Source organism: Crotalus tigris, unplaced genomic scaffold, assembly GCF_016545835.1.
Source record: "Crotalus tigris isolate CLP2741 ecotype Arizona unplaced genomic scaffold, ASM1654583v1 scf7180000017551.9496454, whole genome shotgun sequence".
Classification (NCBI taxonomy): Eukaryota; Metazoa; Chordata; class Lepidosauria; order Squamata; family Viperidae; genus Crotalus; species Crotalus tigris.
In genome coordinates, this window is record NW_024096469.1 from 1,147,687 (window position 1) to 1,162,542 (window position 14,856).

A 14,856-nucleotide genomic window follows, 5' to 3' on the forward strand; every position below is an offset into this window, starting at 1 on the left:
AGAACTTGGCTAACCATTCTGAAAGAAATAGTGTGTATTGTCACTTCAGTTTGTTTTGATTATCTTTTAAGTTTTTAATAGATAGATGGAAATCAGTACTGTACACGGTACACATGGGGTAATATATCACACACATTTACTGTATGTCAGAAAAAACTGGTTTAAACTTGAGCTTTATTATGATACAAACATCATTCTTTAGCCATTGCATTTACCATCTTAACTTCCAGGAAGAACCGTGGGCAAGGATGGTCATGCCTCTGTATGCCCATGTAAGACTCTGCTTTGTGAGTTGCACTGGTTGCTAGTTTGCTTCCAGGTGCAATTCTAGATGTTGGTTGCTACTTGATAAAGTCCTGCAGGAGGTTTAGTTACATAAGGGACTGCCTGTCTTCCATATTGTTTTGGAATGTAGCCCAGGTTCCCAGGAGGGAGGGTGTGCATTCCAGAGGAGCAAAAGACAGTGAAGTTTAGACAGCTCCTCCCTAGTAGTTCTCAGAGTACTTATTTCATAGTGGAAGTAGGCTGCTACAATTTGGCAAGTTTTCTTTCTATAAGTGAGGAACAATAAAGAGATACTTGGAGAACCTCAATGTGTCTTTCTTGGGTTTTGGCTTCTGATTCATATCATCTGCCCAACCAACTTCATCCTACATGGGTTGGCATGTTCTAGGTTCCTTCAGTTAAACAATACCATGTCTCTAGATTACAGAAGTGCATCTTCTCTGTAGCAGCACCCCCCCCCTCTTTTTTTGGCATGAGGTCGCCACTGAGATTCAAATGGCTTCTATCCTATTAGTGTTTCAAAATGTCTTGAAGAATTGGCTCTTCATCCAGGACTTTCGCTAGTGTGATTGAAATGCCTTTTTCTTTTCTTTGTTCTTATCTGGGTTATTTCTACCATCCTTACTCTTTTTTGTTTTGTGTTCTTTTCTTGTTTTAAATATTTTTTAACAATTTGTAAACCATCCATAGTTGCTGGGAAGGAGCTAGCATATTAATTTAATAAATTATTATTAAATGTTCTTTATTATATTTATTTTAGTTTGCATCATTTGAGTTATATACTTTATGGCTGGATTGATTTAATTTCCTTAAGGCTGTAGAAAAAAGCATGCTATACAGTAAGAAAAAAAAAAGGAGACATACAATGACATCAAGCTCTAATTCCCGCTCAGAATCTGTTTAGGATTGGGACACATTCTAAATATTGTAACATAGATAAAGAATTGGCATTATAACAAAAGAACTTGAAAGGCATTTGGTAGTAACATTCAAAAATAGAGTGACTGGGCTAAAATAAATATAATATGATTTATAGGATCTTTATGCTATCCCAATCATAGAACTTGCATATATTACATAAAGCATAACATTACAAATCATAGAAGAATAAAAAAGAAAAAAAACACCTAGCTGCTAACTTTGTCAATAACCACCTCAAATTTTTTACATTGGAGTCAAAAGTTTGCGGCAGCCACAGAGAAGGCAAGTTTCCCAGGGACTTAAAATAAGCAGCATGTATTCACAGCTCAAACGTGCAGGACATGTATTATCATTTGTTAATATTAGTTATTCAGTTTTAATGCAGTGCGATTCCAACCAACTCTGGGCAGCTCACCAAAATAAAAACAACATAAAAACAAATTACAATAAAATACACTGGAATGAATTACCCAAAATAACTACAAAATAATTACAAAAAGGCAATCCAGACTAAGTACAAAAACATCACAAACAGAGGATTCCCATCCACCTGACTCCAAGGCCTGGGAGAATAGGCAGAGGCTACTTAGAGCAGGTGAGCCCACAGATATTCAGAATCTGTACTGCGTAGGGCTGTATTGGTGATGACACTTTGAGTTGTATCCGGAAGTAGGATAGCAACCAAAGGAGAGGTCAGCTGGTCTGTTTGAACTGATGGAAGTATTCTTCAAAGGCAACCAGAAGTAGAGTGCATAGCAATAGCCAGGTATATGGTGATGAGGGCATAGTGGCGGTAGCTGAGCAGAAGCCTCCCAAAACCTGGTGCACTAATCAAGGCAAATGTTTTCCTTGCCATGATCTCTACGTTGTTCCAATAGGAGCCAGGAGTCCATGGGAATCTGTGGATCATGGACCGCTCCTTCAAGGGCCAGAGCCAAAGCTGGAGCTTCTATAAGAAGCCAAATTATTTGTGAAGAATCAGACACTGTTTTTTGCAGATTTGCAACTTGAACCTCTTTCAACCTAACCAGTTCCTTGCAAGTTCCAGAATCTAAGGCAGGATGGCTACAGCACCTTCTATTCAGTTCAGGTATATCAGCATACTGATGATATCTTATCACTATCAGCAGATGACCTTTTCCAGAAGTTTCACATAACTGTTAAATAAGAGGGTGAGAAATGTGAGAAAACTAAATAGCCAGGATTTTGAAGTATTTTCCCTTTGACTGGAACTGCCCACTTAGGCTTTTGCTTGATGCCTAGGTTATAGCAAAGATTCAGAAAATCCAGTTATTGGAACTCTATAGCTTTGTCTTAAACCTTCCTCTGAAAGAGAAGACTAGAGATAGGTGGAAATTGTCTAGTATTACCAAATATAATAGTACGTTTAAATTCTGACCTTCTTTGCGTGCAATATCATGATGTCAATTGAATTCCCCAGTTGATTATTAGTAAATCCACTTTGCAATTTTATAAATACTAAGAAATTTGACTGGGGTTGGAGTAATCAATTGACTTTTTCAGATTCTGACTGGTGAAGACTGGAATGAAGTGATGTATCATGGTATCCAATCTCAGGGCGGTGTTGATAAAGGAATGATGTTCTCAATCTATTTCATAGTCCTGACCTTGTTTGGTAACTGTATCCTTTTACAAAGAAATATATTATTATCCTATTTTAGAGATTAGATTGTGAATTATGCATGGAACGCACTGACCGGTGATTGCTACAGTACAAAGTAGGTGATTCTTCTATCTTGAGGATGTATTGCACAGCTAGAGAAATATTCCTTCTTCAGATCAGTGAGAGAATGCTGCTCCTTTTTAAGTAGTACAACTAAAGGAATGCAGCTTCTTTTTAAACATATCATCAATGCTCAAGATTCAAAGATAGGAGTTCAGCTAGGAATTCATTTCATTTAATTTGTGAAAAAGAAAGGCCATCACAAGCAGTCAAGCACTCTTACTAAAACCTGACTTCTAAGTCATTCAGAGCACTCTTTGAGAGCTTTATGGGAGGGGGGGAATCTGACAGTTAAATAACTATTGCTTTTGAGTAATTAAATTCAATGAACTCTGGGCAATCTTTGAGGGAAAGGCCTACAAGCAAACTGAAGGTATTGAATTTATTTTCTAAAATAAACTTAAATTAGATCATGAACAGTTTCTAATATTACCTTAACTCTCAATATTTAGACACTTTGCTCAATGTGTTCTTGGCTATTGCTGTGGATAATTTGGCCAATGCACAAGAGCTCACCAAGGTAAAGTTGCTTCTCTAGCAATGGACAACAGATTGTGGAATGCTTATTTACTACATGTGATTACTGAAGTGCAGGAAAGAATCATTACTCCATCCATTGAACAGCTATAAATCAATGATTTTCCAGTCAAAGCTAGCATTGTCATGTTGGATGATGACACCAAGTAGTACATATACATCTATGTCCAATCAAATTTAATCTCTATCTGATTGTTCTCCATGAATCAAATGTATATTTCTAGATGCATGGAATTGTAGGGCTGCTGAACTGACATCCACACTCTTTAAGACACACATGGATTTTGCAATTCAATATTAATTGCTGCTGTCCAAAAGTTGGTAATTTTTTTCAGAGCCTGGGCACCATCATTTGATATCAAATAATGGCACCTTCCCACCTTTGTTATCACTCAAGACCCACAAGATCTTACAAAGTCTCATGGAAGAATGCTGAAACCTTGTGAGATTTCATGCAAAATTTCGGCATACTCTCACTCTTCATGAGAGATTGCTCAAACCTTCCAAGTTTTAATGATCTCATGGGTATCTGCTTTTTTTAAATGTAATTTTAATTTAAAGGTTACATTGTGAAAGATAACCTAGAATGTGGGATCTTTTATTGCTAAGCTCTGGCATAAATTACATGATACAAATGAGCAAATCTTTGTGCTTGGTGAATCTGTTTCATGAAGTTCTAAGTTCTCACTTTCAGTTTAGCTTCATACTAGTGAAGATTTAGCTCTTGTCTGAATATGCTGCTCTGAAAAAATATCTAAAGCTATACATGAGTTCCATCCATCCTTTTAGCCCAAAAAATAGGTCAACACAATGTAAGCTTTACTGTGCCTCAGCCACAAGGCTGGGAAGCTGTGCTGTTCTTACAAATTTAATGTGGGACAATTTCAAGGCAGCAATTACTGGAGAAGAAGAGGAAAAAAAACCCTTTAACAGCAAACAATATCTGGCTGCCTCCACAGCAGTCTAGCAGTGAAATGCAAGTGATATCATAAGGAGATATTCCTGAAAAATAATCAGCAAGCCATTTTTGTGCTGCAGTAAGCAGGACATGAAGACAAATTCAAACTTTACACTTAAGCTTTACATTTGTTAATGCCAGAAAGGTTTTGTGCTTCTGGGCCTCTCTCTTTTATAAATACTTCGATCTGTTCTTATTCTGCATCGGTTCTACTATTTCTATGGCAGGGATGTCAAACTCAATTTCACTGAGGGCTGCATCAGCATTGCGGTTGCCCTGGGGGGGTGGGGGGGTGGCCAAAGTGGGTGCAGCCTAATTGGTGGGTGTGGATGGAGTGGGTGTGGCCTACTGGGTGGGTGTGGCCAGTTCTACAACGTTCGCGTCAAGGGTGCCTATGGGGGGCCTGGGCAGGAGTGGGACAGATCTGAGTGTCTCTGGCAGAAGGGGGTGGGACCGGGGCAAGTGCCAAGGCATGGTCCACTGGGGCAAGTGCCAAGATGACCACCACAAAATTGTACATTGGCTCCCGGCTGGCCTAGGCCAGGGCCAAGGCAGCGGAGGCCGTTCCCTCACTGTTTCCAGGATGGCTTCGCGGGCCACATGAAACCACTTCACAGGCCGCATCTGGCCCCCGGGCCTTGTGTTTGACATGTCTGTTCTATAGCATATAGTGGTGATCATAGGAGAAATACAGTCACTTCATTGAATTGTAAAGGTACATTATTAAGGGGGCTCCTGGCCTTATCTTATGAACAGCATGTAGCCACTTATATTCAAAGCAATAGATACAGCATGAAACAGAAGAATGGGTCTCAGCTTCAGTGGGAAAGATGAGGGCAGTAGCAGATCCTCTCTATCTTTGCAGGATGAACAAGAAGAAGAAGAAGCAGCTAACCAGAAACTTGCCCTCCAGAAGGCAAAGGAAGTAGCAGAAGTGAGTCCTCTTTCTGCAGCCAACATGTCAATAGCAGTGTAAGTGCTATATTGATGGATCTCTGCCCAATGTTACCCTGCGTTTTCTGCAAAGCAAGGCAGATTAATGCTCATTTCTGGATCTTGGTGAATGGTCTCCAGTGAAATAATATACTTGAGGGTCTGTCAAATGGTGGGGACAGCTTATGGAGGAAAATCATTCCTAATTTTGGTCTTTCATAATATATGTAGAAGTGTGGAGTACATAGGGAGAATTAAGGCAGGAAAATAAGCTGCATCCCAAATTATTTCTATCTTCCCATAACAGCAGGCAATACAAGGTAAGAATGAAGACACGTGTCTAATTATTAGTTTCTTAACAGACAGAAAGGTTCTCTGTTACATCTCAGAAAGAAATTAATATAATATTGAACATGGTTGTATATATCTGGATTCATTGTAGTTTTCCTGGAGGTCAGGAGCAATTCATAAATCAAGTATTTTATCTGGCCCTGCACGGTGCTTCCGGTCATACCAATAAAACTTCCAACTGAAAAGTTGTGTTATGTATATTCTGGAACATCAAACTTTGGTGATCAGCATAATAACGTTAAAAATGATGAGAATGCCAAATCCAATCTAAACATCTTGTTGACACTGTTACCAATGTCAATTGCAATTACAATCACCAATATTGGTATTTATGGATGGATGTACAACCTTTTGGGATCGAGAAATGCATTTATGTCATGTGAAATGTGTCAGAGGTTACATGCGTGCAGGAAAAAGCAAAACAAATTGTATCTCAAATTAAAAATCATTTATTTAGAAAATTCTTACCATTTTTACCTAGGTTGCTTTCATTCTGCCCACTCTTTCCAATTAATTTATCAAGTTTACAAAAACTAAGCAGCAGACCAAAAAGGGATACAATTGCTCAAATATTTTTTGGCCATAAAAGCCTAATTCACAGATGGTTACATATGCCATCTTCTTCTGGCTTACATTGTTTCTAAGAAGGTATAAACTGGATGTTCTGGAAAAAAAATATTGATTGAGTACAGATGACACAGTAGTATAGTACCACAGCAAGAATACTAGACCTCCTTAAGAGTCTGATTCTGAATACATCAGGATAGCTTTTCTTAACCTGAAAGCCCTTCAGATGTATTGATTTCAACTCTCAGTTCATAACCATAGCTAAGCTAATTGTACAATTCCAGGAATGAAGTCCACACCTTCAAAAATGCCTTAAGGTAGGAAATACTGGATTTAGACAGAGTTGCTATTGCACAGAGAACGTTTTAAGAATCTATACTTTTTTTCCCATAGTAAAGAGCAGCAAAAGAATCAAAAAGGCAACAAATCAGTTTGGGAACAGCGGACAACTGAAATGCGGAAACAGAATTTGCTGGCAAGTAGAGAGGCCCTATACAATGAGATGGATCCTGAGGATCATTGGAAAGTTACATACGCCCGACAAATGCGTCCAGATATGAAAACTCACTTAGACAGACCACTGGTGGTAGATCCTCAAGAAAATCGAAATAACAACACCAACAAGACACGTCCCAGTGAGCCACCTCTGAATCCCCACTTTGGGCAGCAACGGTCTGTGGAATTCCTACGAAAACCACCCCGTTACCATGCACATTCACGAGAACCCCACCTGTATGAGCGTCCCAACTCAGGAAGCTTGGAGCCTCGACACTCAAGGAGCAATAGCAAGGAAATTGATTTTAATCAAGAAAGTAGATGTCATGATATTGATTATCCCAGCAAGGAGCATAGTGTCATTCCAGAGCAGGGTTATCATGGTGACTGTGCCTCAGAGCGCATCAAAAATTTAGATCCCCACCGCTGGCGCCAAAGTAGCAAAGAAAGTCAGAGTGGATCACCTCGTATGGTAGATGGTGAACGGGAGCACCGGCGGCATAGAGCACACCGCCGAACACCAGATGAAGGAAGTGGTGAACAGAGTGGCAGAGTTGAGCGTCGCCCTCGGCATCGTGAGGGGAGCAGGCCTGTACGAACTGACATGGGTGGGGAACATCCTGATGGAGAAAGACGCCGACGACACCGGCATGCTGGACAGTCTACTTATGAAGTTGACGGCAAGGAACGTCGACACCGGCGCAGGAAGTGAGTAAGAACAGAACTGAAATAACAATCATTTGGGGTCTTCTGAAATGATGCCAAATAATTTCCTTACAATTGCTTTAGAATACCAACTCTCTTAAATTCTTATAAAAGGTTAAATAATTATTTTGAGATTTAGGGAGAAGTTTTTATTTGAATGAAATTACTTAGTCAAATTTCCCAAATGAGAACTGATTAGAATCTTAAAGAGATAAAACTCCTTTGGAGATAAATGCATTGCTAGTTAGAGCAGTGGTCCCCAACCTTTCCAGGTCCGTGAACAGGTAGTGGTGATGGCAGAAGGGTAGAGGGGATGGTTTTGATGCGCACAAGACACTTTCATGGGCTGGTTCTCAGCCTCAACCCCAATCCTTGAGTTAGAACATCTGATTTTGCAGTAGAGAATATATAATTTGCACACAAATGCATGCATGATAGTATTTCATCAATTGCCCTTCAGTGTTTATTTACATTTGGATTATTGTATAGCCAGTATTTCCACATGCATGGAATGTCAATGAATCTATAAAGGGGCATAGAGATAATATGGCAGTGCAAAATGTTTAGGAGGGACTGGGAAATGGACCATGGATGAAGAAAATAGCAATAACATTTAGGCTTATTACCATCCGATAGTGCTTTACAGCACTCTCTGGGCGGTTTACAATGTAGAAGCATTATTTGCATATTACCCCCCAAGAATCTGGGTCATAAAAGGTAGGTTTAGCAATAGAAAGTGTTCATACAAAGCTTCTTCCAGGCATATATTTAGAGTGTGGTGAGACTAAGAACAATCTGATGCTTTTAAATATTACATGTTGCCATATTAGTTGTATTTCTATGACATTTAAGAAATAATGTGTTGCTAACTTTTTACATGTTTTAATGTGCTACAGAGAAAACCAAGGATCTGGTCATCCACCAGGACCAAACCTATCTACCACAAGGCCAATCCAGCAAGATATGGGACGTTTAGAACCTCCAGTATCTGAGGATATTGACAACATGAAGAACAATAAATTGGCAACCAATGAAACTTCAAACTCACATCTCATCGGTCATTCTCAGAATGATCCTATCAAAGGAGGAAACCACTCAAATTTCACACCACACTGCACATCCCAAAATCAATCTATTCCTTTGGACCAACCATTTCTCAACTCTCAGAATTCTACCAGTCGCCAAACCCCCAATAACCCTGCCAATCCAGCCAGTCCTGGAGCTCCTAAAAATCCAGAGAACAGCCTTATTGTCACTAATCCCACAACCCAAAACAATCCACCCAAAACTGCCAAGAAATCAGAATACACAGCAGTGGAGATTCCACCTGTCTTCCCACCTCCAATCAATAATGCTATAATGCAAGGTGAGCACTAAGTTTACTTGATCAGTAGACTTAAAACCAGGTGACATGGACTTCAGGCAGAAAAGTTAGAATCATATGCATTTGATCCTGTGAATTAAGAGAGCATATAGGAACACCTCCGTGTGGGTATGAGAGAGGAAGTGTATTAAAAGCATAGTGAATATTAATACTATAACTTTGGGTACTAGTAAAGATGTCTTTGTATATTTCATTGAATGGCATGTTTTTATATTTCTCGAGAACATGTTTGAATGGACATTTTGAGTATATAAGTTGATCTCTACATTATTTTTTATTTGCATCTCCACAACTCTGTGTTGTACTTTACATGTTCTTACCAGTCAATAAGAATGCCAATCCAGAGCCTCTGCCAAAGAAAGAGGACGAGAAAAAAGAGGAAGATGATGATGAGGGAGGTGAAGATGGCCCCAAGCCTATGCCACCATACAGTTCTATGTTCATCCTCTCAACCACTAATCCGTAAGTTACTATACTGAACTGAAAGCAAATGGACTTTGTAAATCAGAAACAGATATCTAGAACTCTGATACCATTGTCGAAGTGCTGAGCAGCTGGTCCTTTAAATCACAAACCCGCCTTAGACCTAACAAGTGCCTAGAGATAGTCACCTGATTCCTAAGAGCCAATGAAAGAAAAGAAGGGGGTTCTGTCAAGGTTTCTCATGAAGAATTTTGGAGTTTTGTTGTGTGAGGGTGTTGACAGAGGTCCTAGATGAGGCAGTCACCTCCAGCAAGGTTGAAAGATATTTTGTTATAGTTAGAAATGCATTAGGGATTTTTACATTTAAACCATATGTATATAAACGTATTTTCTTTGGGTTATAGTTAATCAAGTTTATTTTTTGTTTCAATCCTGAAATTAACTGGTTGCCTTCTATCACCTGCCTTAGCCTTGTTGAGTTATTGATTCCCAAAATTTTTGTTTTGGTTTCACTTTTTTATTTAGTCACACCCAGGGTGGAATGAGGATTTCCGCTTCAATTCCCCCTGCCCCCCAATTCCCCAGAGAAAGAAAAAACTGGTTTGTTGAGACTTAATTTTGGTTATGATTATATTTTCTTGGAAAAAATAAAGGACAGATCTGAAAAGGGGGCAAATCTGAAAGAGGTTCATAAGGATAAAAAAAGTAATTGTTTATGATTAAAACATTGCTTTACAAAAGAAAAATCAATTTGATTAAAATTGTCTTATTAAAATATGATTAAAATTCTTATGTGGAATACTTGATTCAACAGGCTATGGTGTGATTTGATTTTTTAAAAAAAAATAGTTCTGATATAAATTAGATTGTCAAAAATGTGAGCTGGGTTCAAGCTTGTCAGCTTGTATTGGGAATGAGACTCAATTTATGTGAGTAATCTAAAATCGGTTTCAAAAACATCCAGTGGTTAAGTTTATGTGATAGTAACTATCAAACATCTATCTATATGCTACCTTGATTGCTTTCCAAATTTAGTTTGTGGTGTTGATGATCCCAGTCTTTTTATCTGACACACTGAGAGAAAGCTACATGTCTGCTTCACACATGATACTCTCTAATGCATCTTTGCCTATTTATGCTAGTTTTCGGCGCCTCTGTCATTACATTGTCAATCTGCGCTACTTTGAGATCTGCATTCTGATGGTGATTGCCATGAGCAGCATAGCATTGGCTGCTGAAGATCCTGTACAGCCAAGTGCTCCTCGTAACAATGTAAGTCCTTCTTTATCTCTATTGGTGCAGGGTACATAAATTACATCTCCTGTTCTCCTATTTCTGAGCCATGGGATACTAAAATTAATAGAGTATTAGTAATCCTAAAATGTGCAGGAGGTGAGAGCGGGCAAAGTATATTTTTAAATATTTTCAGCAAGGTGCCATCTCCACCAAAAATAAATCTTCTTAAGCAATTAAAGATATTTGTTTAGACTTTCCTCAATACTGATTGACCATCAGCAGTTTATTTCAAATTTGTGTTTGCTGATCCTGACCCAGATTGAAGTTGGACAGTATCCTAATAAGACACCTTCTTGCATAGGAGTCTTACCGAAAAAGCAAACAAGATGTGGTGAGATAAAGAGTTGTTTTGATTTCTTAGTTTCTTTATTCCTTCAGGATGGGGTGGGGTGGAAATCAACTTCACTTCTGTATTTGATATAGCAATACTTTATATATGAAGCCATGTTTATCACATAACATGCAACCAATTCATTGCTGCTTATAGATAAGAATCATGATCACGTAGCAGCTTATTAAGATCAAATACCTCTGACCAATTAACTTGGATTCTGTAATTCTGTATTTCTAGATAGATCACAGATCGAAGATTATTACTTTGGCTCAGTGGTGGGATTCAAATATGTGAATAACTGGTTGTCTGTGTGGATGCTGCTTCTGGAAGTCTATTCTGGGCCTGGGCAACAAAAAATTAGCTACCGGTTCTGCTGAAGTAGTGCGAACCAGCTGAATCCCACCACTGCTTTGGCTTTGTAATAACTTCACTGTGCAATATAAATCTTGATCACTCAGAGGTAGGGTTCAAATGAGTTAATTACAGCTACAACTGAAAACCATATCACATGTTCTTTTCTAGCTATATTTGTGCAAATTTTTGGTAAAATAAAATGGATAGAATAACTTGCCAGTGTAATTTATATCAGTGTTAAAATACAATTTTCTCAAGCCCCTCTCAGTTAAATTATGTTTAATTTTTACAGGGGGTACTTTTGATTTTTTTTCTCATGTATTTTCTAAGACTTACTTCATACAGGGATATATTTAAATGCCGAATGTATACCCTAGATTTTTGAGAATATTCCTTGAATGCAAATTAGGCTGAAATTGTTTAATTCTATACTGATTAGAATGCATTCTGTAAAAGCTTGAATTCTTTTCTCTTGCTCAAAAATCGTGCTTCTATTTAAATGGACCAAAGGGAGAGAAAGCAATAAATCAGAGCCTGGCTTCTGAGCTTCTTACACTGCGGTTTCTTTTTCAAGAACTTCTGAACATGTCTTGTGAGGTATCCCTAAGGAAACAGTAATGAATTAATTAGCACAGTATCTGGGGGGTGGGCAGGAAGCAGACTTTCTGCGTTAGGCAACAATAAGAAATCAGCATGTGGAAAAAATTCAAACATCCAAGAGCTGTACACCAACTGAAAACAAGGGTAACCAGAGGGAGTCTAAGCAGCAGTGACATTATTACAAATGGAGATTATTCATCTCCCAGGAAAATTAAACCCTCTCTAGATTAGAAGGTTCTGGGTGACAGAAAAGGACAATAATATAGTGTAATTGCACATCCAAAGCAGAAAAGTGGCTGCAATTCTGACAGAGAGAACAAGTAAACAAACCAACTAACCCAGTCCTTTTTGCCACTGCTACCAAATGGATAAACTGTATGCCTGAGCTTTCTTGCTTAATAGTCCTTAAACTTGGAGTTTAAATAATAGTCTAGAACACTCTCTATGTACTCAGTATAATATGGCGCCGAGCTAATGGTTAAATGAAAACATTTCCCTAAACAAATTTGCATTGTTGATATTTTAATAACATAAGGCAATTCAGTTTTGAAAAGATGTTTTTAAAAATATTGGAGAATAAGGATTATAATCCCACATTCAGTGCCAATTTTGGATGTTTATATTTTGATTGGCTGAGCTGTTTGCTTGTCTGTAGCTCAGCCTGATGTGTCTCCTTTTGAACTGGTTCCAATGGGATTTTTAAATCCTTGCAGACCTTTTCCTGCCTATGTCATACAATTCCTGTTTCCTTCTCATCTTTAAAATGTCCCGATTGCTGCTGATAATTGCTGCTATCTTCCCTAGGGGAAAAGAAATATTTCTGCCTCTAATTGTCTCTCTTTTGCAAGCCACTCTTTGCAGGTGTGTGGGTGTGTAATAAATTATCAGTGTTGCATAAACATTCTGGTAATCTTTTTTTTTTTTTTTTTTAAAGTTTTATAAATTTTACAAAAAAGAAAAAAGAATACAAAACAAGAGACAACATATACAAAAAAATAAAACTAAACAATACATATATAAAAAAAAAAACCCCCCACCCCTCCCAAAACCCCCCCCCTCCCTTCCCCCCCCCCCGTGCAACCCAAATGTTGGAGATGTGGTTATAAGGAGGCTTCCTATTATCATATTTGGTGGTCATGCAGAGAGATAAAAGCATTTTGGATCAAAATATGGTGGAATATCCAGAGAATTTTTAGAAGGAGGGTAAAATTTACTCCGCAATTATTTTTGTTAGGTATTGTTACAGACTGTGATACAAAGGAGGTTGTTTTGATGTTAAATTTGATTACAGCCGCTAGGCTGTTAGTAGGACAATATTGGAAGAAGGAATCCTTGCCTACATTGCAGGAATGGTTTCATAAAGTAGCTTATCTGGCGGAAATGGCAAAGATTTCGGCTTTCTTAAAGCAACAAACGCAAGAAAAGTTTCTTGCTGTTTGGGACAAATGGATAAAATTTATACAATTTAGATTGGGTATACAAAAATATTATATAGTTTTTTCATAAGTTTTATTTTTATATATATTATAGATAATCTTTTTATATATATATAAATATAAAGTTCTTAATTTAATTTTTATTTTTACTTTTTAAGCCTATATTCTGCTGTGGGAACATTCTGGTAATCTTAAGAAATGGTATCAGGGCTCAGTTCAAGACTCAGGGTGAACTTAAAAATGACTGCAAGAGATTTTAGTTGTAAGCCTTTTATTCATTTGAATGGCAGATTAACTTTCAGTTTTGCAAAAGTACAGATGCTATTTGTTGTGGGAGCAGCCTGTTCGTGTTAGTTTTAACCTTAGCCTAAAAATTATCATGCCCTTATTTTATTTGATATGCTTTATGCTGTTGTTTTGCAGACCTTCTCAATAAGTGTTGATTTATTTCAAATCAGTTTCCTATGTACAGATCATCTTGCTGTTTCCCCCTCACATTCATCTTTTTCCTAGGAACTTCAAAAATCAAAGGATAGCAATAGATATAGTGTCCTATTTAGAAATGATAATTCTCTGCTATAATTGAGGAGATAGCATCAGCAATAGCACTTAGATTTATATAGTACACTCCATAGTGCTTTACAGCACTCTCTGAGCAGTTTACAATGTCAGCACATTGCCCCCAACAGTCTGGGTCTTCATTTTACTGACCTTAGAAGGATGGAAGGCTGAGTCAACTTTGAGCCAGTCAGGATCGAACTCCTGGCTGTGAGCAGAGTTAACCTGCAATACTGCATTCTAACCACTGCACCACCATGGCTCCTGAAATGTTAAATCAACATACAATGTGAATTCAGCACTAATGTAAGGAAAAACAGCTGTTGAATCAAAGTACAGTATAAACTTTAATACTTTCATAATGAAAAGCACAGGCTTTGAAGACATACATCAACTTTCTGCTTATCCTTTTGTTAGTATGATAGGATTAATACTTTTCTTTAAAACATAACTTTAATTCATTAATTCAATATTTAATTCAAATGCTATATTGAAGTAGGGCAAATGGTATCTTTTAGAAGGAGGTGTATGTATACACATATGCACTCGCGTGCGCACACACACACACACACACACATTGCTCTTCAGTAAAACAAGGGACATTTATTTTCAATGTAATATGTTGCCCCAAGTGCCTAATAAAATTCAGTTCATTTGTCTGGTTTCTTACAGGAAAAACAATGTTGTTTCTTACAATGTGGGTATCACCAATTTATAAAGAAAGATTCTTTTCTTAGTTTTTATTATTATTTACTAGTTTGTTTCTTTATTCTTATCAATAGAGAATTATTCTTTTTTTCTTCAAAGATGGTCCCTCTTGACATTCTCAATCCAGACTGATTAAACCTAAGAACTTTTCTACACTTGGAGATGACAGTTATCTCAGGTCACTCCTCCTCCCTATGTCTCCATAATATTGTGAGCTCACATGAGACTAACAACTATCAGCTTGACTTCTACTCCTAGGAGAATGCT

General features: G+C 37.8%; 1 protein-coding gene across 12 annotated transcripts in view; it reads left to right on the forward strand.

Moving 5' to 3' along the window:
• CACNA1A (calcium voltage-gated channel subunit alpha1 A) overlaps positions 1–14,856 on the forward strand; it is a 328,550-nt gene that overhangs the window by 193,123 nt on the left and 120,571 nt on the right. For all 12 annotated transcript variants that reach the window (XM_039342836.1, XM_039342879.1, XM_039342845.1 and 9 more), the window contains exons 17-23: positions 2,731–2,848; positions 3,403–3,470; positions 5,311–5,417; positions 6,690–7,499; positions 8,393–8,862; positions 9,204–9,342; positions 10,446–10,575. In XM_039342836.1, the coding sequence (XP_039198770.1) occupies positions 2,731–2,848; positions 3,403–3,470; positions 5,311–5,417; positions 6,690–7,499; positions 8,393–8,862; positions 9,204–9,342; positions 10,446–10,575 (1,842 nt within the window). The remainder of the gene's footprint in view (positions 1–2,730; positions 2,849–3,402; positions 3,471–5,310; positions 5,418–6,689; positions 7,500–8,392; positions 8,863–9,203; positions 9,343–10,445; positions 10,576–14,856) is intronic.